This window comes from Aythya marila, assembly GCF_965140915.1.
Source record: "Aythya marila genome assembly, chromosome: 15".
NCBI classification, from domain to species: domain Eukaryota; kingdom Metazoa; phylum Chordata; class Aves; order Anseriformes; family Anatidae; genus Aythya; species Aythya marila.
In genome coordinates, this window is record NC_139056.1 from 4,711,162 (window position 1) to 4,737,540 (window position 26,379).

Genomic DNA, 26,379 nt, shown 5'->3' on the forward strand with positions numbered 1-26,379 from the left:
CCTGCTGCACAAAGAGCTCGCTGCGCTCTGCTGCCTGCAGCAGCCGCACAGGATCGCGTGCAGCCCCAAAGCGACTTACCAGCAGGCATTAGGCAAGGGTCCGCAGAGTTCACCTTCTGGAACTTAAGCCTTTTTTTTTTTTTTTTTTTCCAAATGTTACAACATTATTTTTCCATCTGATGAAGAAAAAATAAATCCAGAGCAGGTGGAACCACTCGTGGTTTTTCCTACCTGACCTCAAACTGAATGAAGCAGAAGTTTTATGGTATTTTTGTGTTTACTTTTGTAACTTCCTATAGCATGGGAGGCCTCTGACGTTGGCAGAGTGTGTTCAGGGCCGTGGTAGATACTTCATCTACGGACATCTTGAAAAACAGGTCTGATGAGCATCTCAGAACAACCCATGCATATTTCATCCTGTCTCTGGGCAAAGGCAGGAACAGCCCAACCTCTCCAAGTCCCTCCAAGCTGTATTTTCTGCAGTTTTTATCCATTAGTTTTCTTTTCTAGGGCGCCTGCAGCCAGGAGACCAGATCCTGGAGGTCAATGGAGATTCCCTAATTGGGGTTACCAGCGAGAGGTACCGTATCCGGACGGAAATCTCGCATTCCTCTCGGTTTTGTATAATTCTGTGAAGTGGTTTGGGCCGCAGGTTGAATGGAGGATACTGGGGTGTTGCTTTGTCTGTGCCCTGGTGCAAACAAAGGGTTTCTGCATCCAGCACTGTTTGCAAGGGCCAACATGGAAATTATTGATGAAATTATCGATGAGAAGTTTCTCTCTGAAAACAGAGCAGCAAACCCACCTGTATCTGTGAGAAACCTTCTCTTAAATAGGGCGCTACGCGTTGCACCGCCACACAGTGTGCTAAGGCTGCACACTAACAGCAAGGGTTGCCCCACAGCCATCCAGCCCAGTAATGGTCCCCACCCCAAAAAAAAGCCCCTTGGCGTTGACACGTTGTGTTCTTGTCCTGCAGGGCCGTGGACATCCTGCGGACGGCGTCAGCCACCAGCCACATGCGCCTTCTTATAGCCCGTGACGATGATGCCAGGTAAGGCTTCTCACACCGGGAAGGGTGGTGGTGGTGGTGGCACTCATTGGCACCTCTACAACTGGACAGCGTTTGAGCTGACCGGGCTCAAAGCCCATGGTGGAGACAGACGTGGCCAAGGGTCTTTGGCCTAGGGTGGCACAGGCATGGGAAGGCTCCTTCAGCACTGCTGGGTGGTGTTGAGTTGCCTATGGCTTATCATGTCCTACATAAAGCTCTGGATGGAGATGTGCAGAGACAGCAGGATCTTCCCTTTCTTTTCCAGCTAGATGGGAGATAAGGTCTCCTTCAAGCTGCCTTATATGGATTTCTTCCTCCTAGGGAAGATGGGTGGTTGCTCCCTGTAAGGTCTTGCTTTCTTCAGAGGTGGTTGGGGGCATTGAAAGGAGAAGAAAAGTGTTCAGTTTGGTCGTGGCTGGAGTTAGCTGTGGGACAATGATGTTCTCACAGGAGAGGGCAGGGTTGTGGAAGCTAAGGTATGGGATTAGATGCTCCCATCCCCAGGGAGACTCGCTGCAATGTGCTGGATCTCCCCTCCTCCTTTGGCTAGAAGCACACCTCTGGAAAGCTGAGGTGCACCAGGAACCACTGAAATGAGAGTGGGTGAAGCCCAGGCGCCGTGGTGGGTGGGAGGGCTGGTGGCGTGAGGCTTGGTGCTGCCGTGGGTGGCTGCAGATCCTGCGGTCACTTGCTCAATGTACCTGCATCCCGTTAGGGTCGGGGATGATGGTTTCATTTCTTATCCACCAATAGCTGTGGAGCGTCACTGCCTTAGCGGGCTGGTGAGCGTACTGTAATGACAGGGATGAGGCTCATTTTAACGCAGTAATATTCTGGTGGAAGAAGTATTTGGTATTAATGATGCTTTTTACCTACCCATATTGTGCTCTTCAAGTGGAAATTGCATCTCAAATTATTATATTAGCTGTGAGTCCCTTAGCAGCTGCTGAGGAAGTTCTGGGTGAAGCCAGCAGGTCGCCCAGCTCTGGCGTGAGGAAGGACGCACAGCTCGCTGCTCGCCTGGCGTCCTGCCTTCACCTGTGTCTGCCTGCTCCAAGCTGCTCAGGCACCTCGACCTCACCTCCCAACATCTTAAACTGCAACAGATGGTTGTTAAAATATCTGCACGCGTGGCTTTGGCTGCGGCTGTGGCTCACGTGCATCCGTTGGCAGCCCCCAGCCTCCCTGCAAGGCAGCACAGAACCTGACCGAGGACCAGCAGACCTTCAGCAATTTGCTTGGCCTCCATTTGCTTATCTGTTAAATCTGCAGAAGGTTACCTGGAGGGACAGTGGAGAAGTAATGAGTTTATTATTATTATTATTATTAAGATTTGCAGAGATTTTACTTACCCAATCTTCTGGCAGCCTTTAATACATGAATACATATTTCCAGGATGAAGGGCTGTGGAAAAAGGAGGAAGGATTTTTCTGCTTCCTACTTTTTTTTTTTCTTACTTTTTTTTTTTTCTTTTACTTTTTTTTTTTTTACTTTTTTTTTTTTTTTTTTTTCCTCTCTCTCTCTCTCTCTCTCTTTTTTTTTTTTTTTTCTTTTTCTTTCTTTTTTTCCCCCTTATGTTTGTCTTTATTTTATGATGCCAGGCCATCTTTCCAGCAGGTGGGTGAGCAGACAGCCCCCTGCCCAGGGTGCTGGGCACGATCCAGCCTCCTGGCAGCTGTTTGTGTGCAGGTTTTCTGCATGAGCCCCATGTGGACAAGGCACGCTGGGGAGGAAAGGCGATGGCTCTGGGTTTGGAAGAAGATTCACCCTGCCTGCCAATTTTCCCAATGACTCAGCTGAGTAGCATTTTGTTGTGGTTGCCCTTGGGTGAATTTGACTTATAAAGGCTATTATTTGTCCCTGATGTTAATTATAGGCCCCAATTACCTGTGCTGTTAATGGAACTCAGTCCTGGCATGTATAAGATGCATGCTTTCAGCCTGGCACATCAGACATGCTGCAGAGCGCTGCAGTAATGCTAGGGCTTAAAGCAGAAAATTCAGATTCAGAGCTGGACACGCTGGGTTTGGAAGATCCGATTTCATCTGTGCTCATCTTTGGCTAATGAGGATAATTTTATTGCATACGCGTAATTATTGTTTATTCATTCTCAGCCTGAAAGTTACAATAGTGCCTTGTTTCCATGGGCTGCGCAGATATTGTCCTGGTCTTTCAGGTTTGTCGCTGTGAGAAAGCCTGCCTGCGCTGCACCTCCTCGCACTCGCAACGTATTTAGCATTTTATCACGCATCTGTGCACGGCACGCACAGTCATCTTGTCAAAACTGGGCTGCTGCATTAATCATACATCTACACGTACAATCATTGCAACATTGCCAATTCATAATCCTGCACCCAAAGAAGTCAAGGAAGGTTGCCTGTGTGCAAGCACACAGCTGATATGCAGGAAGAGGCAGTTCCTGAAGCTGTTGCCCAGCCTGGTGCAAGGCAATCCCTTCATCCAGCCAGCGAAGCAATGCTGCTGTGTCACTTTGGGTGACGTCCATGGGCCACCACAGATAGGAAGCAGCTTCAGCGCCTGCTTTGTTCGAGCACTGACTCCTGCAGGCCTAGTATCCTTGGGTCTTTAGCTGTTCCTGGAGAGAAAACCTGGACCCACTCACCCCTGAGCTGTGATGCACGTGTGCAGGTTGCTGCTTCCCAGGCATTTATGGCAAAGTCCAGCCCAGCAGCGGTGTTGGGGTGCAGAGGAGGAATGGGCTCAGGCTCCGTGCCTGTGGCCACCACTGTGGAGTGTCGCCCACCCAGGAGCTGTAAACGATGCATCTGCTGTGGGCTGGGTGTGAGAAAATCTGCCTCTGCTGCGCTTGCTGCTTGCATCAGGCTTGCAGTGGTTGGGGTTCGGGGTTCCCGCTGCCCTGCAGGCTTTGTTTATTGAGGCACGCTATTAATTCACCCGGTGTCACAGGCTCCTCTCTCCCCAGCCGCGGTACAGGGCTGAGGTTTCCAGACGCGGTGCTGTCGCATAACCTTTGATGTCAGACTCGCCCTTTGTTCTCCCAAGAACAAAAGGGCAGGACAAAAAGGTATTATGAGATAAAACAACAATATTCTGCAGGAAGATTGACCCCCTCCTACTGCTTAATCTGTAGCAAAGTCGGCCGCAGCTGGCTACTGCTGGCAAGCCCCATTATCTGACCCTACACCGCAGGGCTGAGCTCTGCTGCAGGGATGCTCCAGCCCTTGCACTGTTTTACTTTAATGAAAAAGAGCTGGAGAAGGGATTGTCAAGATGAACTTTCTGACTTATACAGCCCCATGACTTTTTTTTTTTTTTTTTTTTTTGAAATAAAGCTGGGCATTTTAGACTTGTAGAGACCTGAGAATTCAGAATATTTTAATAAGGGACAAATTTTAAATATTAAAGATGACTTCTGAAGTCTCTTAGCGTCTGAAAGCACAAAGCAAAGCTTGTTAGCATTCTTCCAGTGCACTTGTTCATTAATCAGTAATGTTTGGGCATCATCTGCCCATTCGCAAATTCCTTCAAATACAACACTGAGCACAAAATTAATTCTTGGGAGATTCACACCAGAAAGTGTCTTGCTTGCTGCTGGGATAAGCTTCAAGTTAGTCATGTGTTTATGTCCTCGGTGGAATTGTTGCTTGCAGTATTGACCAACAAAGCAGGAGCCAGAAGGGCAGCGTGTGACGCAGGTCATCACCCTGTCCCTCGCCGAGCAGTCGCGGTGCGCAGCAAACAATGATGAACGCTGCCTCGCTTTGTGGATGACCTTAACAACTCAAAATAAACAACAACAAAGAATGCCCAAGCCTTGCCTGCCCTTGCTTGTAGCAAAAGGTTTGACAGCATGGGTTGGTGATTGGGGCTGCATTGTTTAGCAGGGTTAAAGAACACAGGAGCTGCTGGACTAGTTGCATTTGCATTGACTAAGAATTTTTTAACCATTGTTTTAAGTTCATAACCTGTTCCATGCTCTGACGAATTATTATCTGTGGAAAATGTAACAATAGATGACCACAGAAACACCCAGCCCAAAACAAAAACCCAGCTGCGGATGGCTAGGTAATCACTGGAAATAACGTATTAGCTTCCAGCAAGTCAGCCCTGCCATTGCAATAGGTTATGGAGGGATAACTCCATCACCACGTGAGTTACCAGTGAAATGGGAGTCTGAATGACCTGTAGAAATTTCACTGGCAAATTGGGAAAACTCTGATGAGCCATCCAAGTCTTAACCCAAGGAAACCATGGGACAGGAAACTGCACCCTATTGCTATGGGATCTTTCTAAGCTTAATTTTTTTCCAGTGCTCAGACATATTCCAGTGTCTAGTGCTATGAAGCTGTCAGCTGGAATATCTTTGTAGATGGTGGGGTTTTTGAACAAAGCTGTTGTCTTTTTTTAAGGACATAGGTTTAGTTGATAGAGACAACAATGTCAATGCAAAATATTTGGATTCACCAAGGCATTCCACTAAGTGTTGTGTGATACATGGATTTAAAATTAGCATTAAATCGAATAAATAAGGCATACATTTGATGGCAATATTAGATAAGGCAGGCATAATTCTTTGAAGTTAGTTAATGAGCTGGTTGCAAATGGGAAGACGTAAATTACTGAGAGCACTTCCAGCAGGAACCCAAGGAGCTGATGATTCACTCATCATTTAATATTGTTGACTCTAATCTAGCCAATAATATATAACATCTGTCCCAGTAAAGTATGCAGATGACACAATGTCTGCTGGTGTGCAGTAGCAGGCTCCTCAGTGAGGAAACTGCTGCGGCTGGTTTCCTGCAGGTTTGTCCTGGGCTTGACCGACTGTCAAGCGTGAGAGCTAGCCCTCGTAGCCAGGCTTTTCATGTGGCTGTGGCATCGACAGGGCACCTTCCCATGGGAATTCCCGCCTGCCTTCAAAGTGGACAGCTAATGCTGCTGCTGCCAGAGAAGCAGCAATTTCAGGGTCTCTCCCGTAATGACACCTGTAAGAAATTAGTCATCCTTGGGACTTCTCTGCCTGAAGGTTGGCTTGATTTGGAAGCGTTGGGTTATGAAGGGAGAGGGCTGCACATATGCAGAGGAGTGGTAGCTGCATTGCCCAAAGAGCCAGCATGGCAGGGATGGGCGCGTGAGGCTGGTGCTTGACCGTGGCATCCCCTTTCCGTGCCTCCTCATCCAAACGGATGTGAGAGGCTCACAGCAGCTCAAAGAAGGATTACAGAAATGATGCAGGAGCTGGTAAGCATGGCTAATGGTGGTTCTTAATGGCTTAAGAACTCGGCGTGTTTCACTTGGTGAGGAAGGTCGTGAAGCAACACCTCTTGTGTGCTAGTGATTACGGCTTAGGGAGGACTAAACACCTCTGGGTTGTTACACGGTAATCAAACTCAACCTGGGAGCAAAGCATTAATGAAAGCTCCTGAGTATCACAGCAGCTTCCAGATGTTGTGGATGTGGCTCCTTTGCCGTGAGGTAATATATGAAGCAGGGGGGTTACATCAAGACAGAGGGATAATGCTAAACTTTTGTGGGCCACCGTTCCCACTCTCTTCTGTGCTGGTGTGGCCTCACTTTGAGTCCTGAATGCAGGTTTGGGCACCACATTATCAAATGTACATAAAATTGTTAGAGACTGAGCAAATGCGGGCTACAAAGATGGTGAAGAGTCTAGAGAGGAAGGCATACGAGGAGCAGCTGAGGTCCCTGGGTTTGTTCAGCCCAGAGCAGAGCAGGCTGAGGGGAGGCCTCATGGCGGCCTGCAGCTCCCTCAGGAGGGGAGCGGAGGGGCAGGCACTGAGCTCTGCTCTCTGGGGACAGCGACAGGACCCGAGGGAACGGCATGGAGCTGGGACAGGGGAGGGTCAGGCTGGGGGTTAGGGAAAGGTTCTGCACCCAGAGGTGGTCAGGCACTGGGACAGGCTCTCCAGGGATGTGGTCACAGCACCGAGCTGCTGGAGTTCAACAAGCATTTGGACAATGCTGTCAGACATCGTGTTTGTTTTTTTCAGGTGGTCCTGTGTGGAGCCAGCAGTTGGACTCAATGATCCTTGTGTGTCTGTTCCAACTTGAGATATTCTGTGATTCTGTGACTCCTCCCTGTACTTGAATTTACTAAGAAGACCCTCTGCTCTCAGTATCTGTAAACTTAGCATGTCTCTGCTGGTTCAGCATCCTCAGTCATGAGATTGATCATTGACCTTAAGCCTTGCACAACCTGTTGAGATTGCAGGGTTCAGGCGTGAGAAAGCTCCAGTCTGCTCCCCATTGCTGGAGGGAGCCAGCCCTACAGACTCAGTAATAAGTCACAGCCATCAAGGCGCTGCTGTCACACAGTGGGGTGGGGAATGGTTTTGTGCAGCAGCTGGTGACCATCCCGTGTTTTCCTTTCCAGGAGAGAGTTCTCAGAGCTGCTGGAGAAGTTTGGCTCCCAGAGCAACACCGGCTCTGCACGGAGCTCACCAGTGCTGCATGGCAGCAGTGAGTACTGGTCACTGGTGGAGGTGCTTGGGGAAAACCGAAACCCCCTTTATCCCACTGCCAAGAGAGTTTTCTTTATCCCACTGTTATTTTGAAGGAGTTCTGATTTGATTTAATTTGGTTTGGGTTGAAGGAAGCAATGTCCTGCTCTTTACTGAAAGCATTGAGTGCATTTACAGGCATGGAGCAGCCAACACGGCTGGTAGTGCCTGCGCAGAGCGAGGCAGTGAGCCAGCATCCACCTGGGGAATTTAGGGAGAATTGAGCTGGGGCCAGAACAGACTTCCAGATACCCAGACTCCACTTTAACATACAGGGCTGCCAGCAATACCCATCTCTGCAGATGCAGCTTTCTACAGTGCATTTCAAAGCATTTCAGCTATCGTTCATTTGATTATCATTATTTTCATTTAAAAAAGGGAAATGCTTAGTGAGACACAACAAGGTTAACCTAAGCCAGATACCAGAATGCCAAAGCACCTGTGCATGGGGAAAGAAGGTCTGGGTCAGCAACCCAGAAAGCTGCCAGCCCTTCCCCTGTGGCAGAGGGGTGGCAATGTGCTGGACATGTGCTGAGGATGCTAATGGTGTCCTCTCCGTGAATTACATGCTGATGCCTTTCACACATGGTCTTTCCCCAAAAAGCTAGGAAGCCGGTGTCAGCTGTTGATGGCAGAGCAGAGCAGGAGGGTGGTGCTGGAGTGTGCATGCTCTCTGGACTGACTCTGACCTTGCTGTTCAGGTCGATACCTGGAAAGCACATCCTCAGGCTCCTCCTCGCGCTCCCAGAGCCCGCTGCTGCTGAGCCCGGCCAGCTCCCATGGCCCCTTCATCGGCAACCCAGCGCACACACCCCACACGCAGTACGTACAGCCGTGCCGGCCGGGCCCCCTTGTGCCGCGGTGTCGTGCCCCAGGAATTGCTGAGACCTGCCCTCAGCAGCCAGCAAGGCAAGCTGCCTGTCGCGCTTTGTCAAAGGCTTGTATCCAACAGGTTTGGTGAGCAGCTAGTAGCCAATTGTTGGGCCCTTTCTGTGCTTGGCTTCCGAATTTTTGCTCTTCATAAAGCAGGGGGTGCCCCTCTAAAACGTGTCCTCTTTAAGGAGTTTGTGTGTGTGGCAAACAGCGAGGTGTTCCAGACCACTGGTCTGTTAGGAAGATGCCACCAAATGTCTTAACAATGTCTTAGGGAGAAAAACAGTGAATACTGGTCTGAAGGACTGCTTTGATCATCCTTACCTCTTCTATACCATGGCATCAACACAATGGCTCACTGTTAATGTGTCTGCTCCAGAGTGTCCCCTGTGTGTCCTCATCACAGCAGCAGTTTGCTGTGATGGATAAGCCCGCCCCCCAAAAGCGGAAAACTCCCCCTCTGGGACAGTCGGTGTGTGCGGGTGGTGGTCAGCCACGCAGCTGCTCCTCTCCCTGCCCTCTGCAACATGGCTTTATGCCACCAGCTGCAGAGACGGTGCTCCCCCACCTCCACAGATCACACCATGAGCTGGGTGCCTTTGCAAGGTCACTGGTGCCACCAGAAGGTGACTCAGGAGCACGTTTCCCGATGCCCTTTGCGTTGGTGTGAGCCGTGGCTGCCTGGAGACACCATGGCTCATGAAGTATGTGTTTTCATGTGGTCATCCAGCCCTTTCATATTTCGCAGGGTCAGAGGTTTGGGCAGGCAGAGCTTGTTTTCCACAGAGTCTCATCTCCAGGGTGCGCGGGGTTGCCCTTTGCAAGAGGGACGACGTGAAGGGTGTTAACGGCACTGGAGCTGGGACCATTCATCGCCAGGGCCCACAGCTTCTCTTCCTTTGCCAGTGTAAACAAGCCAAGGCTCTGCTAAAGAGAATCAGGCCTCGCTGCAGAACCAGTAAATCCTCTTGCTAAATATCAGCTCTTTATTAGGGATTTGCAAAGGACAAATATTTGGCACCAGAGGTTTAAGCTGCTTGCACAGAGTGAGAGACCCTTACGGAGGAGAGGCCAGCTCATCTCCTTGGCAGCTGGTTTGGATAAATCAGGCATCCTCGCTCTATGGTTAACCCCCTCCGGGGGGGTCCGTATTTCTGTTTTTTAATAAGCCTAAGACACATGGTGCATAAATGCGTGGCCTGCTGTCGGTGTGGCAGGGCACGGGCAGCACACCGCTCTTTCGCTGGGGTGCTGAGCGCTGGGGATGGCACTGCTGAGCAGCACGGGGCAGCTCTGTGCCAGCAATGCCCAGGAATATCTTTGTGTCTGAAGCTACCAGCTGACACACAGAGGACCAGAAACCGCAGATCGCTTGGTGAGTGGCTGCTGTGGAGATAAACTGAAAAGGAGAGATGCCACCTGCACCTGGCTCATAACAAAGAAAAGGCTTAATGACCTTCAGACACAACCGAATCCTTCCCAAAGCCTCCCTGGTGTGGTGCCGCCCAGTCGCTCCCCCAGTCCGCAGGGTGTCAGTAAAATCCCGGTGCCCACAAACTCTTGCTGTAAGTGCCAGCTCCCCCTCCCTTCACAGTCACGAGCAGTCACCATCTCAGTGCCCTGCTGGGTCCTGCTCAGCAGGCAGCTCCTTGGGGCAGGCTCCAATTTCCTCGCTCTTGCCCCATTCTCAGCACGGCCTTGGCTGGGTGAGGCATTTGTGCCACTGCCATAAAAGTAGATCTCAGTGTGGTAGTTATTGTTATAAGGAAGTTTACAGGCTTGATTCTCAGGGCATTTTGCAATGTTTTGAGTCCAAACCGTGGTTGAAATGAAAAGTCAGCTGTGTACCCTGAGCTTCACTTTGACTTTTGCTATTGGCTATTTAATAGTTGACCAATCTGTAAATTGCTCTCTGGTGATTTAGGCTGGGTTTGGAATAATAACTACATCAGCCCTTTTTTTTCCTTTTGTTGTAGAGACAAGGATGCCAAATATATACTAGCTAAGACTTTAGTTTCTTCTTTCTTATTTCCTAAATGAAAACAAGTATTCCCCAACATTTGGGATTAAGCAAGCCAATTATCTTCCTAATGACAAACAATGTCTGCTAAGAAACTGTAGCCCTCACCTTCTCCTTCACAGGTTGGGTGGAAGAAGATATGCAGAGGCAAAAAAGACTAGGAGAAATTAGGAAGATCATACAGGGAAAGAAAATCAAGGAGAGATTGCTCAGAGATATGGCAAAATAAACCAGGTCACCTCGAGTCACCTGCTAACGTCTCTCCCTTGCAGCTACTCTACTGAATCAGGAATCCAGAGCATTTCTATAGCAAAGTCTTCTGGCTTAGGGCTGACAATCAGTGGTGGATCCAACAGACCTGATGGTCCCATGGTTTACATTCAAGAGCTTATGCCAGATGGTGACTGTTACAAGGTAAGTCAGTGGAGAAACCCCCAGTGACTTTGCAATGGGGACTTCTCCTAGAAGTTGTAGTTCTTCTGAAGCAGCTTTTCTAAGAATAGATGAATAATGCATTATATGGACTAACAAAGATTTTTGTTGCAGAAGGTGTAGGGCAGAGGGATATTCATTTCCAGTGCTCTGACTTTCTCCCTCTTTGTTTAGGATGGCCGGCTCCGACCTGGTGACCAACTAATTGCTATCAATAGAGATTCCCTGGTGGGCAGCACACTTGAAGAGGCCAGAAAAATCATTACAAAAGCCAAATTCAGGTAGGCGTGTAGTGTATTTCCTGTCATCATCACAGTGATGTTGAATCTTAGGCAGAAACCCTTTGTGTCATACCAAAGTTTCGCTTCAGGAGGCACGAGGCATGTTAGTTTTGAATGGCACTTTGAGATGGCTGTGATACGAGGAAATGTTGAATGCCTGGATCATCCTGAAGCGTAATGAAGACCTTCACATTGTTCTGGTCCTCACATACATCTGCTATCACTGTCTACCAGAGTTCCACAAAAGAGCTGAAGTCCAAACAAGCAACCCGGCTGGTGGTAATCCAGCCATGCTGGTGCAGGTTCCATGGCCTTAAGTGAGATTGTCCTGGAGAAAGAACCGTGGGAATGAACATTTTGCAAATTTAAGTTATACTTTCTTGGTTAATCAAATGTCCTGTATTTATTGTTCATTTAAGACACGAGGGAAACACAGAAGTGGCCTTTATTCCTGGACGGGGACGGTTACATCCCGGACTGTCAGTTCATAACAACATCCCGTCGCCACCGCCAAAGGCTGTGGGAAATGGTCTGAGTTCCTGCAGACTGAAGGTCCACGTGAGGTCCCCAGAGGTAGGCTGAAATTCATGTCTAAGACCACAGACATGAGTCCTGTGATCTCTCTTTGATCAGAAAACTCTTTTTTAGGGACCCTGTAGTAGTCTTTCTGGGCTGTGGAAAGTCTGCAATGTTGATGAATGTCGCCTCATTTTACAGCCAGGTGTTTTAAATCTGAAATACAGTTTTTTCTGTCCTGGGTTTGAGACAGCGAAGAATCGGTGGAGCTAAATGACAGGAGTTTCATCTCCAGGGCCTGCATTCAGACGTTTCAGACGTTTCAGGTTAAAAAAAATAATCTGTGGATAGCAACCTGCATCTCATTCAACACAGCCACAGGGCTGGAAGGGATCGCAGGAGTCGGTTTGATCTAGTCTCCTACCCAAAGGCAGGAATGACTCTTTGTTCTTAAAGACCTCTGATGAGGATGAATCCACAGCATTCCTGAGCAGCCCGTGTCTGCTCCTCACCAGCCTAATGATAAGACAGGCTCATTCTTCCTGTGTAGCCTAGCTCCATGTTGTGTTTGCAGAGGCGAGGGCTTGAGCTGTGCGTGGTGAGACAGGATTTAACCACACAACTCCCACAATAATTTAGGCCTGTGATCGGGTTTCGTGCCTTTGTCATTCATTTCCTGGATTGCTGCAATGCCTGGTGTGTGTTCTGCCCTTTTCCCCATAAGCTTCCATAGGACAAGGCTGGATGGAGTTTGCTTTTGTACAAGCATCATTCCAAAAAAGGTTTTTCTTTCCAGACCCTGTGAAGACACTGACTTGCAGAAATGGCAAGTACATGTTGCCTTTGGGTGTGCCAGGCTGCAGACATGTTTATGAAAGTCAGCCTTAGCCTATACATACATAGGCTACTCATATACATGTATATGTGAGTAGTATGGAGAGATTGTTCATCATCCAGCAGAAAGGTGTGTTTGTGTAGTGCTGTGTACCTATACGAAATCACACAGCTGACTGGAATTAAATTTTTCCTTTCCTCACTTTGTTGTTGAAGAATTTAACTTGTACTGAGGTCAGGGCTCCACATCAGGGAAAGAATGTTTAGGTTCCCATGTTATCCACCCGTCTGTCCTCAGCATCAGCTCCGTGCCTCTCTTTCTGAGATTCCAGCTATGGACACACTGTCTCAGTGGGCTCAGTTTATCTACACTGTGACCCTTTTCCCCTTTCACTTGTGCTTCAGCCCATGACCTGGTACTTCAGAAAGGGTGGGCACCCATCTCTGCTTCCAGTCATTCTCATTCTGATAATGAGGTGTTTTCGGTAAATAACTCAACTGGCCATGGTCAGAACCAGGAACTCACTGGTGTTTTGGACACAGAGGTTTAGAGAGGACCTCTACAGATAGAGCTCACAAAGTCAAACTCACCTGTGCTCTCAGAGTAACAATGAACTCAGGTTTTCTGTCTGCCAGATATCTGGAGCTGGCTCAGGGACAGACCTGCACCCAGAGCTGCGGGAAGTCCCTTGAGAGCCTCTTTTGGCCTGTCCCTGAGCCAGGACGGGGACATGGGGTGCTCTTGCTTCCTGCAGGCCAGTTGGGTTGCTCTCTCCTGATCTCCTGTGCTCTGCTCTATATTTACACCAACAGTTTCTGCTTAGATTCTGTGTCCTTTTGTCTTCTTTTTTCTAGAATAGACATGAAAATCATTTTCCTGTGCCTTCTTTGTCACCAGACATTTGCCCACCAGAGCTTACTGTCTCAGGTAAGAGTCCTGCTAGTGGTTCTGTCTGTATAGGCAGCTAACACAGCCTTGGCTCCTCAGTGCTGAGGATGCTGAAATTAATTTTGATCAGTATTTATACCACTTTGGTGGAATCTAATGGTGCGGTTATGACATTCATCCCACTGGGAGAGAGGGAAGGTGGTTTACTCAACAGGTAATAACTATGTCCATGTTGGTTAATAATAGCAAAATTCTTTACTAAGGTATTTGGAGGACTGGAAATAGGAAACAGCACTTTTTCCATGCTCAGTGTGTAGTTCATTTGCAGCAGCATCTTTGTCCATGTGCAAAGATCCAGCAGGTCTCCTTGCATATAACGTTCCCATCTGCTGGGAACGAGGGGCCCTTGGAGACACAGTATGGAAAAAAGTGAGTTCCTGATGGTTGTACTGTGCATGGCAGCCCCAGGCATTGTACAGGCATTAAGGTTGTTCTCAGTTGTTCAAACTGGAAAATTGTTTATAGATGTCATTGCTTCTGCCTGGAGGATCTTCCTTACCATGTCAGTGAGTCCCCAGCAAGCCTTGGTTTCAGGGAGGCTTTTAGGTGGCCACCACCGACAGACAGCCAGAGCACCCAGTGATGGGCCCTGGGCCACTGAGGCAATATAGCAATGATCTAATTGCTTCCTGACTTAGCTGAGGGATTTTATTACACTTTTTTTTTTGGGTTGTTGTTTTAATGTGAGATGCTGGGGAGGCTTTGTGTCGGTGTTGTCATCCATGAAAGCAGACAGCCGGCTTTGAAAGAGCAGCAGCCAGGCTTGGAGCCTGGGCCAGGGACTGCCTGTCGGTGGGTGCCCAGCGGATGCCCTGGATATCTGTGTGCCCAGAGCTGACAGCAGAGCCTCGTGGATCTAATCCTGATTAGCCATGCACTGAAGGGTAACAGCTCTGCCCTTGAACGTGGGGAGCGAAGTGTTGGTGGCCAATCCAGCAGCCCCATTTATTACCTCTTCCTGCTTCCCAGCTGCTGGCATTAGCAGAGCGGATGAATGCCAGGATTAGGAGGATTACGCGTCTGCAGCACCTCACTGCTGCTCACCGTGCTCCTGCCCGGCGGCCAAGGAGGGTGAGAGGTGCTGGGGTGGGCCAGAGGCAGGCTCATTCAGCAGGACTGGGGGTCCCAGGCTGTAGAGCAGAACCCAAGCAGGGGAAAGGAGTTGATCCTTGGGCCAGTCCTGTGCCACTGGCACAAAGAGGGAGGGATTGTGCTGGGCTGGTGGCTGCTGGGTGAGCGGAGCCGTCCCGTACCTCCAGAGCCAGCCCTTTTCCCAGGGCATGGCACGGTTTGTTATGGACGTGACTTAATTGCAGGTTTCCTCCAGGGATGGAGGAGCACAAGCACCAGGGCATGGCAGTGGGATTTGCACTTTGCACCACCGAGCTCTGAGGGCAGCGACAGCAAGGAGGAGCCAGCTGTCAGCACCTGGTTCTTCCCCTCTTGTAACAGCCTTCAGCCCGTGCAGCAGCTGCCCTTCCTCCCCTCACCAAAACCTTGCAGCTGTGCTTGTTGCAGGCTCCCTCTGTGGCTCGCAGTGCATGCAGCTCCTACCCCAATAATCTGCCCCAACAGCTGGGGAAAAGGGTTCAAGGCTTTTCGCAGTCTCAGGGAGGGAAGAAGTCTTGCACCAATGTTTTTCCTCATTGCTCTTAATGCTTCAGTTCTCTATTCCACAGGTGTTGTGAAAGGCCAAGGCTGTATTTTCTAAGATGTTGCTACTTGGCTTTCAGTTTTGCTCAATCAATTAAAGTAGACAGGATAGAAGCAGATTTATGTTTTCTTTTAAATAGATCACCTTAAGTACAGACTCCAAGACCCCAAAAAACTTGACTGGAAATTTCCACAGTGGCCTTTCGGCATTCCTAGGTCCCCAGGTGAAACTCCCCATTTTAAGCCAGGAGGAAGCCCAGTTTCAGCATGGGTTTGTCTTTCCCCCAGTGTCCAGTCTTTTCCATGGTGGCCTGCTTTGGGCTTCCAGGCGCGGATTTAAAAAATATCCTGCTCTTTGATTTTGCTCTGTTGCACAGAAATGTATTTTATGCAGATATATTCTGCCCCAAATTGCCCTCTTTCCTTTACCCAAGTACTCTTCCATTAATATTTCCTCCTGGCTTTTCAGCGCCCACTTCAGCCCCCAGCCAGGGGGTGGCTGCAGGCACCAAGCCCAGAGTAGCGCTGGACCCCCACATCCGCCTCAAGGACGGCAAGCTGGACCTGGTGAGTGGCCTCTTCTCCTCAGGGTGCTCCCCCAGTGGTCTCCTTGCCTTGTTTTTGCCGTGGAAGAGCTGCGGGGCCACCAAGGAAGGCCAGGAGGAGGGCACTGGGGAGCAATGTGCAGCGTGTTCACCAGACGAAGGACCTGGGGGTCTGTGCGCCAGCAGGGGTGGCTGTCTGTTGGGTTGTGACTGCCCCTGCTGTGGCTGTGCCCCCACAAAGAGACCGGGACCCCCGGGGGTCTCGCTGGTGGAGCAGCACCCGCAGGCAGCCCGGGGTGCTGGGTCCTGCTGGAGGCCTGAGCCAGGAACAGGTCGAGACCTTTCCACTTGCCCCAGTGGCTCAGTGGAGCGTGGGAGGGCAGCGCCAGGTATTAGCATTGGGGTCACTGGGTCACTTGCTTTCCGGAGGGATTACAAAGTGCAAAACTGAATAGAAATAGTCCAAGGGAATCAGCCTGGCTGAATAAAGCTACTGCACTTGCTCGGTGCTCTAATTTGTGCACGGTGCCCTACACCGAGCAGGGCCTGCTGCTGCCCAGTTCCTCGCCATGAGGCCAGCCGGGCCGTGCTGGGGGCTGCAGGGGCTCCTTGTGCAGTGCCCTGAGCACTGATTTCCCTCCTGGAATCACGCTGCTCACACGCTGCAGTTACTGCATCTAATCATTGAGACAGAGGCATCGCAGCTGAGCCCAAGCTGTGTTTATCACCAAGTCTCAGCTGAGTTTGCTGGAGGATGTGTCCAGCCTCAGGAACTCCAAAGGGAGAACAGGGCGTAGTGAAACATCCCCACCGTGGCATCGAGGGGTGTCTGGGGGAGTTACGGCTCCCCTCGGCCACCTGTGGGTGCTGCAGGCAGCTCAGAAGCCCCGGGGGCTGCACCGTGTATGCGGGGAGCTCTGGGGGGGCAGCAGCCCCCCAGCCCCCGGCTCTGCTCTCACTGCTGGGTGACCTCGGGCAGAGGAGAGGCCGAAGGCTCCCGGGGGTGGCCGCAGTGCTGGGCTCCAGGCAGGGCTGCCAGCTTTTGGAGGAGAACTCACTGCGAGGGCACCGTCCGAGGGCAGGAGCAGAGCTGCCCACTTGCTCACCCAAAGCCCCGGTGAAAGGCAGAGCACCCGCAGGGGGCCGCGCTCCCCGCTCTGGCTGTGGGGTGCGTGGGGTACCCCCACCCCGGGGTGCTGCCGGCTTTGGGGGAGCGGGGGCACGGCCACGGCCCGGTGCGGGGCACAGGCGGGCATCTGCTGCCACCCTGCGGCGGTTCCCTTCCCTTCCCTTCCCTTCCCTTCCCTTCCCTTCCCTTCCCTTCCCTTCCCTTCCCTTCCCTTCCCTTCCCTTCCCTTCCCTTCCCTTCCCTTCCCTTCCCTTCCCTTCCCTTCCCTTCCCTTCCCTTCCCTTCCCTTCCCTTCCCTTCCCTTCCCTTCCCTTCCCTTCCCTTCCCTTCCCTTCCCTTCCCTGGGCCTGGGTGGGGGGTGACACACAGGGGGGACCCCTGCGAGGGGGAGCTGTGGGTGCAGCCTGCGGCAGCTGAGGGAAAGAGCTCTACCTTTAGCTTTGGCCCGTTCCCAGGTTCTCTGCCGAGCCTGACATTGGCTTTTAAAGCCTTTTCCTTGCTGCCGCCGGCACCAAGTGGCGTTTGCACAGGTTTAGCCACTTCTGTGCAGCGCCCAGGGGCTGAGTTGATACGTATCAGAAGTCAGCGCATCATGCATAGTAAGGGAGCAAAAGGTACAGTGAGAGACAAAATGTTTGAATGTCTCCCGTTGCCGCAGGAAATACCCCGTGAACAGCTTTTATCTGCTCGGTCCCAAGCACGGTTCCTCGGCAGAAAGAAGAGAGGCCGAGCTCCTGGCAGCTGAGCATTGCTGCAGCTCCACAGGCTTTGATAAAGCTCCTGCCCATTTGTAATAGCTGCAAATCTGTTTGCCGCCTGTACAAAATGTTCTTGGAGGGCCACGAACGTGTCCCTGGCTTCAGGAACAGGCATTTCTGTGCAGCTGTGGGAAAGGAGAGCCTGGAAGTCCAGCCCAAGCCTGCTCCTCCAGCAGGTGATGCCTGCAGAGTCGCTTCCAGGAGAAAGCATTGCTTTCTACTCCACAGCAGTGCTTTCCCAGCGGTGTTTTTCATGCAGTTATTTTTATTATTTTTATTAAACGTTCATTGTTCCTGCTGCAGGTTCTGCAGTACCTCGGTTTGGAGGTGACAGAGGAGAAGAAGAGGCAGCTACGGCAAACTTTGACCACAGACTCGCAGGGGACGGTGGCCTATGGAGGTGAGCAGGCAGCTGCCAGCAGGCTCTGAGCTGTTGTGCAGCTTTCCTGATGGCTGAGAGGCACCTGCTGAAAGGCAGCAGCTCGGCCAGAAGCTCCCTGCTGGGCACTGCTCACAGGCAGTTAGGGGAAGTCACAAACACCTCCCGTCCTCGGTGCAGGCTGCGTGTGTCCCATGCGGCCCCTTGCACGAGGCTCTCCTCCATACAGAACAAATCCTGATGTTCAGACTTGTCCATTTAATACCCCCCTGCAGTGCTGAAGCCATTGATTTGGATTGTTTGGTTTAAGTCAAAAATATGAGAAATGCCAGCAGGCAGGTGGGTGACATGGGTCAGAGAAATGGCGCTAGGGATTGAAATTTTAGAACTCTGAGAACAACAGTGAAAACTGCAAATATGTGGGGGAGGTTGTCTTTTGTTTGTTTGGTTTGTTATTTAGAAGTACAATTTTTTTTTCAATTTGACATTTTTTCACTATTAAAAAAAAAAAAAAAAAACGGTCTGGTAATGGTTATCAGCAATGTAGGAGCAATGGCTTTAAAGTAAAAGAGGGTACATTTAGATTAGGTATTAGGAAGAAATTCTTCCCTATGAGGGTGGTGAGGCACTGGCCCAGGCTGCCCAGAGGAGCTGTGGATGCCCCATCCCTGGCAGTGCCCGAGGCCAGGCTGGATGGGGCTTTGAGCGACCTGGTGTGCTGCGAGGTGCCCCTGCCCATGGCAGGGGGTTGGAACCAGATGGGCTTTAAGGTCCCTTCCCACCCAAAGCATTCTGTGATTCTCTCATTCAGTGAACTTACTTAAGCTTGCTGGGACCATCAAAGAACTGAGAGAAGATTCTTTGGTATCTCTAAACTTGCTCTGCCTGTCGGTCGGGATTTCCCCAAACCTATGGCATTTTCTCCCCCCAAAGCAGTGCTTTTCTCTCCCCTCCCTGCAAAAGCCACCTCTTTCTCGCAGATCTCCTCCAAGCGCTCAGGGACGTGATGCAGGACGAGCTGGATGAGGCCGGCCTGGATTCCAGCTCTGTGCTCTTCACCCAGCATGAGGTGGCCACTCTGCTGGACACGTCGGCGTTTCACTCCCCAGTGAGTTGGACTGGCTCTCAGGCAGCCCTGGCTGCACCGTCCCCGGGGGAAGCAGATTTTTGTGGGGCTGTGCAGGGGCAGGTGTGCAGCGTTGCTTAGAACACTATTTTTCTTGATACATAAATTCATGGGATTCTAAGGGAAAAGCTATATTCTCATGTTCTGGTTGTTCTTGAGTTATACAAAGAAGGGAGAAGGATCCCATAATCATTCTTATTATAGGAAATTATGTAAAAGAGTCCTCTGTTTTAATAAAGCAACACCACCACCTATGGGGTGATGTGAAGGAAACAGCCTATGTCACTCAGAGTGATGCAGGAGAATTAGCCATAATTAATCAATCCCAACTAACTTCACTTGGCTCAAAATGAAAATTCACTGCAGCACAGCTATTCCAGCTATGTCAGGGATCAGAGGCAGAAATTCTGGTGGGTGAGGGGAGGGAATCCTTCAGCTGAATTATTCAGTGTGCCTTCCAATCCTAAAAATGCCAACACCTTTACCAAGATTAATAGTTATTCTGGGTATGGAAAGCAGTACACCTGCGATCTAGCAGGTCTGCAATCTACCCCATGGTTTTGGTAGCACACGAGTGGTGCTAACGCTGCCTTCTGGCCCACAGACCCTCGACTCGCTCAGCTGCAACGGCAGCGAGGAGCTGGAGCAGCTGCAGCTGGAGATGACGGACCTGCGGCAAGAAGTCCGACGGCTAAAGGTGGATCCTCTCCTCCCCACAGACCCCTCAGCTGGTGCCTTCTGCTGGCACTCTCTGGTCATATGGGAGGCTGTGGGGTGGCCTGTCCTTGCTGAGGGGTCTCCTCTGCACCAAGCAGGCTCCCACCCACTCCTCTCCTTACCTCCAGCTTTCTCTCAAGCTCAAACAAAAGCTTATAACTTAAAGAGTATGCAGCCACTATTTTTTTTTTTTTTTTGAGACTGAGGAAGTACATTTAAAGCTGTGACACCTTATAATGCAAATAATTCAAGCCCATGGCTGACAGATGCACCTGACTGCACAGCTGCCAGCACTGTGGTTGGGTGCAGCGGGGACCCTGCACACATGCAGGTCGCAGCCCACCAAGTGCAGCAACAGGGCAAGAGCACACGTGGCTGCTGCCATCTGTATTGCTCTGGGGGTAGGAGCTGAAAGAGCAGGGCATCTTCTAGAGGATGTCCTGTTGCTTGTTGCTTCTAATCTGGTGACAATATTTTCCCTAGGCTCTCCTGAAAGAGGTGGAAAACAGTAAGAAGTCAATGGAAGATGAGCTTCAGCGGCTGAACCAGGTTAGTGCAGAGCTGGTTGTTGGATGTGTCTCATGATGTTGGTTTTAATTCAACACCCTCAGGCTGTCCCTGACCTGGAAAGGCTGAGCTGTGGGGGCTCTTCCTGCCTGTGTCCCAGCCTCCAGCTGGGACCCACCCCTGGGACACAGAGGCTGCCAGGGTGGGTTTGGTGCTTGGCGGCCAAGGGGGACGTGGCGCATACACCGCAACTTCTCGCTGCTTCCAGAAAGCCCTGGGCTTCCTCTCCGAGAACCGAACGCTGCACAGCAAGCTGCAGATGGCTGAGGTTGTGCAGAGGCAGGCTCACAGCGCAGAGCAGGACTACGAGGAAGTGATCCACTTGCTGGAAGCCGAAATTGCAGAACTGAAGATGCAGCTGGCAGGGAAGAAAGCAAAACATGTGGCTGAAATAGAGGTAATGCAACCTCTGCGTCTGTGAAGAAAAGACCGGTGGGAGGGGAAAAAGCCTACCCTGCTGACCCTTCTTCTGGGGGTTCTATCTCCTTCATTTAAAGGTGAAAATGACCGTAGCATATATGTTATTTGTCGTGTATGACAACAAGGCCAGCACAGTCTTTGGGTATGTGTTATAGTTTGTGCGATTACCACCAGCCATTCCAAGAGGACTGTGGTTTTCTGCTTGTAGCAAATGCCGTAAGATGATGTTTCCAAAAGCCAAGGCTGGAGTGTCATCATCTCCTTTTTGTTCTTCTCTGGCCCTGTCTTAGGAGGACATCCTGGAACTGAAAAGACAGTTGTCCCTGGCTGACGGCCAGTTACGGAAATCAGAAGTCTCACGGAAGCGCCTGGAGATCTGCAATAGGAAACTGCTCCTGTTTGTGCAGGTGATGTACTCAGCTGCCTTTGGTGCTGGTGGCAGCACTGTGGCCTCTTACCTTAACAAGGATTTTGCAAGTCCAACTGATTTCCTGGTCCAGAAGCAAGAAATTTATTTATTTTTATTCTTTCTCATGCTAACAAGGCACTGTCTGTTGGTTAGGAGAAACCAGGGAACAAGCTCATGCATGTTCCTTTACCCATGAGCCATGTAAACAGTGTGGTGCAGCTTTTGCCCTGTGGCTCTGCTGTCCCCAGCTCACCGACCCTTCCCTGCTGCTCCGGGAACTCCTCTGGACACGACAGTCAAAATCGTGCATTTTGTCCTTCCCTTTGGCTGGCCAGTTGCTTCCCTGCACAGCCAATGTGAACTCAAGGAGTAGTTTTGCTCTTTCAGTGCTTTCCCCTCACCTAGATTTCCTGCAAAATTACATACAGAATTGCTTTAGCCTTTTAATTGTCTGTTCTTCCACTTTATTGCCTGTACAAAGCTTATGTAGTTAGTAAACTGGCTGGCATGGGAAGCACTAGGATTCTGGTATCTGCTACAGCTACTAGTAACCTGTCCCAGGAGATCTTGAGATCAATAGAAAACAGTGGAGAGAAAGGAAGCATGGCTTCTGTGCCCCCTGCCTCAGAGAAGGAAGAATTAAAATGCCTCTAGACCCCCAGCACTAGGCGTGTTCACTGGGGTGTATGCAGTCTGGGGCTGGACTTTGCAAATGGATTTGGCTTGGTCCTCGGGGCAAACATCACAGGATTTTGGCTACTGGGATAAAATGTCTTCTTTTTATACACCGCTCAGTAGTGATTGAGCATTCACTAACCATTATGAGACATTACATGTGCAAGTACAATCCAGAAACCATGGAGTTGCTGAAATGTAGCGTGCAAAACTATTCTTTGGAAGAGTATTTTTATGGTGCATTTGGTATACTTTAATGTTGGTATTAAAATGCATAACTCAGATGTGTCTGTATATTTGCATAGGCTGTGCATGTTGCCTGTGTTGCAAAAGGCCTTGAGATATTCGCTTCAAGGGCAATGAATAAGCAGAAGCTGATTACTGTCATATTAAATCTGATCAGCAGCAAAAATCCATGAGGTTTGTTCTCAGGAATTATTCATTCCTACAAGTTTGAAACCTTTTTTTCCCCCCCTTTTTTTTTTCTTTTATGGCAGAACGTTCACAAGGTCTTGAGCACACCCAGTCATTTACCAGATGAGAAAAGGTAGGAGATGGCTTCTGGGAACTGCAAACAGGAACATTTCCTTTCCTGACCTTTCTCAGGGGAAGGTGATTCACACATAACCTGCCTAGAGTTTCTAAAAATACTGTCACTTTGGGAATGAAACTATTGGGAAAAGATGATCAGGATGTTACAGGTCAATTGGTATTTGGGAACATTTCACCTCTGTTTCAGGCTGTTCTGGGGAATGAGTAGGTGAAGCACTCCTTTGATTAAGCTGCTCTTGTTAGCAGAGCCCCTAAGCAAGCTGTTTCAAAGAAGCAGAGTTGTGACTCACCTGCTTTTCCTACTAGAAGTCAGTCTTTGGCTTTAGGACCATGGCCTTGTTTGTCAGCAGTTACAGAAACTAATAGTGTAAGCAAAGAACTAACACAACTCTTAACTACATGACTGGTTACAGAAGTAAAGTTCAGGATTTTGGACTCCCCTTCAAACTATCTCCTATCACTTGCAAAAACTGTATCAGAACTCTGTTGTGAGAACTCTGGTGGTATTTCGTTTGTTTTTGTAAAATTGGTTGATTTGTTGAAAAGTCACAGTATTGTTGATAATGACTTGACTCTTAAAAAATGCTGATTTTTAAGAATGATGGTAAGGGAAAACAATTTTTTTAATGGTTAGGTTTCCAAGATGGTTATTTCTGTGATAATGAAAGAAAAAAAAAATTTGAAGAATTCTAAAAAGAAATAGAAATTCTAAAAACAAACAAACAATCAAAAAACGTTGATAGTATATCTTATATTTCTGTCTAACACAACAATGCAAGTGTGCCTAAAATAGACTCTTCAGTGATGCCGTGAGATCGAGATGCAATTCCCCTCTGAATGCACAGAATTTACGTAGAGTATCCTTCAGAAGAAGCTGGCCAGGATTTTCAATGACTGTTCCATGATAGAAGTATTGATGGCACTTTCCATATTTATAAGAGTCAACAGTGAAACAGAAGAGGATAAAACAGACGCAGTCTCAGATACATCTCTTCCATCTTCAGATCTTGTTGACCTCTTGCTGTCAGAAGCTAAAGAACTGCTAGCACCAATCCTCTCCAACAAGGATGGTAAGCACTAAACTAACTAGAGCAACCTGAATCCAAGCAAGTCTGAAGGATGCTTGCTTAGTGTTATTTACAGCTTCTGCCACCCTCCGTACTTGTTTGCTATACCAGCTAAGCCTCCCAAGAAGCCTCCTAATTCTCTCATGCTGAGATGTTCCCATACGACTCGTAGTTGAATCTGACAAGTAGACTCATGGTATAAGGAGTCAAAAGGGCCAGAGGAAAGGCATTTACCCAGGAGAAACTAAGAGGAATGGTTTAAAGAATCACAGAAACGCTACGAAAGGGACTGCTGGAGAACAATAGTCAAATCTGCTCCTTGTAGGACCATCACCCACACTAGATTAGATCTACAGTGGTTTTTAGCCAGCCGCATCTTGACAGCCTCTCTGGATAATGTGTTCCCGAGCTGCATTATGCTCCATGTAGAAACAGATTTTCCTAACGTCTAGTCTGAACTCCCCAAGGTGCGATCTGTGGCTGTTGCCCCCAGTTATGTTGTCTGCATTGCCAGCAAGAGTTTGGCTCCAACGTCTTTGTAATTGCCCTTGAAGTAGGAGCGGGTGGTGCAAGACTGCCGTTCAGCCTCCCCTTTGCCAGGCTTCCTCAGCCCTCCCCAAGCTCCCCTTGCAGGTTATGAGCCCTAGGGCTGCCTTTGCTGGCCCTTATCCAGCTTCTCAATAGCTTTGAACTGGGGATCCAAACCTGCATTCACCATCCAGGTACGAGAGCAGCAGCGCTGAGCAGAGGGGCATGGTAATCTCCCCGTTTCCTTGGTGTACAAATCCATCAGCCTAGGCAGCCTCCCACTCCCGTGGCTGTGGATGGGAGGAAATCAGGCACATAGCATCCATGGCAGTATGAATAACCTCCCAGTCTGGGATTCTCAGATTATTCTGTGAGCCATAAGCGTTTCTTGCAGCAGTTATTCGACCCCACTTGTCTCTTTCACTGCAAAAGAAGAGCTTATCTTCTCCTTCTTCTCATCACAGGATGAACGTACAACCCCTAATATATGCCCAGCCTTTACTCTTTGATGCTCTTCATCACCCAGCCATACTGCCGTGGCCTTTCCTGCGCTGCAGTCCAGCGTTGCCACTTCTCAGAACACAAGACACGAGGAAAATAATTGTAGCCTATAAGGATTAAACCTAATAGATGAATGTGTCAGCATTTCCAGTGTGTCTGCATTATTTAAATGCATGTTATCATAATGTAGCTGTGATACTTGCACTGGGTGTGTTTTCTAACCCTTCACTTGGTTGTGTGCTTACATTTGCAGCTTCGCCATGTGACAGGGACCAGTGCCTGCCTGCTGAAGGAATCCCAAATTACAAGGAGTAGGTGTCAAAACTGTCTTGCTCTGTAATTTTGACACAATAAGAATTCCTGTGTGTGTTTTTTTTTTTTTTTTTTTTTTTTTTTTAATCAAATTTTTTGCTTGACAACCTTTAACCAGATAATCTAGTCAAGGCCTCCAGATGGTCATGTCAGAGAAAGAAGTCATTTCCTAGACAGCAAGAGCCTTCCTGCCCAGCACAATGAAGTACAGTGTGAATTCGTGGATCTTTGTTTTGTTTTCTAAAGTGTGATTTTTTTTTCTTCAGGCCAGATGGGAATTTATGGTTCTGTGGCTTGTCTAACTGGCACTTTTCAAGACCACTGAGTTCTCAGCATGGGAAAAATCCTCAATGAATGTGTTAGACTTTTTTGTCATGGTGTTAGGATGCCATGAGGTCCAAGCCCAGGAGAGTGGGACAAGCACGGCTCTGTTTGGGTCTCCAGTCTTCTAAGATTGTTTCTGAAACCTCTTAAGTGAATTATGTTTAACAGAGCCATGCCCTGAAAATATCTGCTGAAAGAGTATACCTTTGAGGCTTGACCACTGTCTTAGCTGATTGCCTTAACTGAACCTTAGAATCTGCAGGCAGGGTTTGTTAGCTATAAAGCAGACATTTGCAAGCCTTCATTTCAAGTCAGGAAAAGCGTTTTCAGGCAAAACAGACGGCCAGTACAATCAAAGAGCCGTGAGAGATCCATGGCTGCCTCTCTTCTCTACTCAATGACGAGTCTTGTCTTCATGTTATCTTCTGTATCCCTCCCCCAGTTTACAGAAGCATACATTTCTGTTTCAGCCATCTTCATCAGAAGACCACGTGGCCCCCCCCTCCGAGCCAGAACAAGGCTGACCAGCCGCAGTCACCGAGTCCCACCAAGGAGCTGCCTGAGAAGCCGACATAGATCTCCCGTGACCTGCTCGTGCTCAGATCTGCGACCGCTTGTAACGCGGCTGCTGCACTGGGACATGGCAAGGACACGAAATGGGTGCTTCAGCTTCCAGGCAAAGCAGAGAGAGAAACAAGCTTTCTAATGCAAGACTGATTCTTCCTGACTAACCGCCCAAGACTTTTTCAGCATCCTCCCCTGCGCGTCTACCTCTGAGCTATTGTACAAGGCTATTTGCTCTTGGTTTTGCAGCTTTATAGAAAAAAAATATTCTCAAGAGGTTACACAGGCCTGGATTTCACTGGCAGCCTTTTAGAGCTTGGATCCTGGGTAGTAAGAGGAGCATGGACTTACCCAAGGGACTCAGATTCCTTTTGGTATTTCATACGAAAAACCAAAGTACATTTAGTGACTATAATCAAAGCAGCTTAATCTGTAGTGTCCTAGCTGTCTCAGGATAGGTACTTCTCTTTTCATTCTTTTTGTATAGCTTATCTCAGCTTCAGTGCTTGAACTGGAAAGCACCGTCCCAGCTAGCTGCTGGAGATGGCTGCGTGCTACTGGTGCCCACGTTCTGCCGAACACCGAGCGCTCCCCGCAGCGCCGGGAAGGACACAGTGAACAGACTTCAGTAACGGCCCGCGGCATCACTTGGAAATTAGATACGTGCGATGCAAGCTTGTATGTGGTTAGC

General features: G+C 49.3%; 1 protein-coding gene across 1 annotated transcript in view; it reads left to right on the top strand.

The window, feature by feature from the left end:
- LOC309883806 (syntaxin-binding protein 4-like) overlaps positions 1–26,379 on the top strand; it is a gene marked incomplete at its 5' end in the record, with an annotated part of 40,110 nt that extends 13,731 nt beyond the window's left edge. Inside the window, 19 exons of the mRNA XM_082772187.1 lie at positions 511–580; positions 980–1,054; positions 7,431–7,516; positions 8,259–8,379; positions 10,723–10,864; positions 11,057–11,163; positions 11,583–11,736; positions 13,369–13,441; positions 15,585–15,682; positions 17,851–17,947; positions 18,907–19,034; positions 19,657–19,749; positions 20,253–20,318; positions 20,545–20,733; positions 21,047–21,163; positions 22,338–22,387; positions 23,332–23,462; positions 24,742–24,799; positions 25,595–26,379. Coding sequence (XP_082628313.1) covers positions 511–580; positions 980–1,054; positions 7,431–7,516; positions 8,259–8,379; positions 10,723–10,864; positions 11,057–11,163; positions 11,583–11,736; positions 13,369–13,441; positions 15,585–15,682; positions 17,851–17,947; positions 18,907–19,034; positions 19,657–19,749; positions 20,253–20,318; positions 20,545–20,733; positions 21,047–21,163; positions 22,338–22,387; positions 23,332–23,462; positions 24,742–24,799; positions 25,595–25,700 — 1,961 coding nt within the window. The 3' untranslated portion in view covers positions 25,701–26,379. The remainder of the gene's footprint in view (positions 1–510; positions 581–979; positions 1,055–7,430; positions 7,517–8,258; positions 8,380–10,722; positions 10,865–11,056; positions 11,164–11,582; positions 11,737–13,368; positions 13,442–15,584; positions 15,683–17,850; positions 17,948–18,906; positions 19,035–19,656; positions 19,750–20,252; positions 20,319–20,544; positions 20,734–21,046; positions 21,164–22,337; positions 22,388–23,331; positions 23,463–24,741; positions 24,800–25,594) is intronic.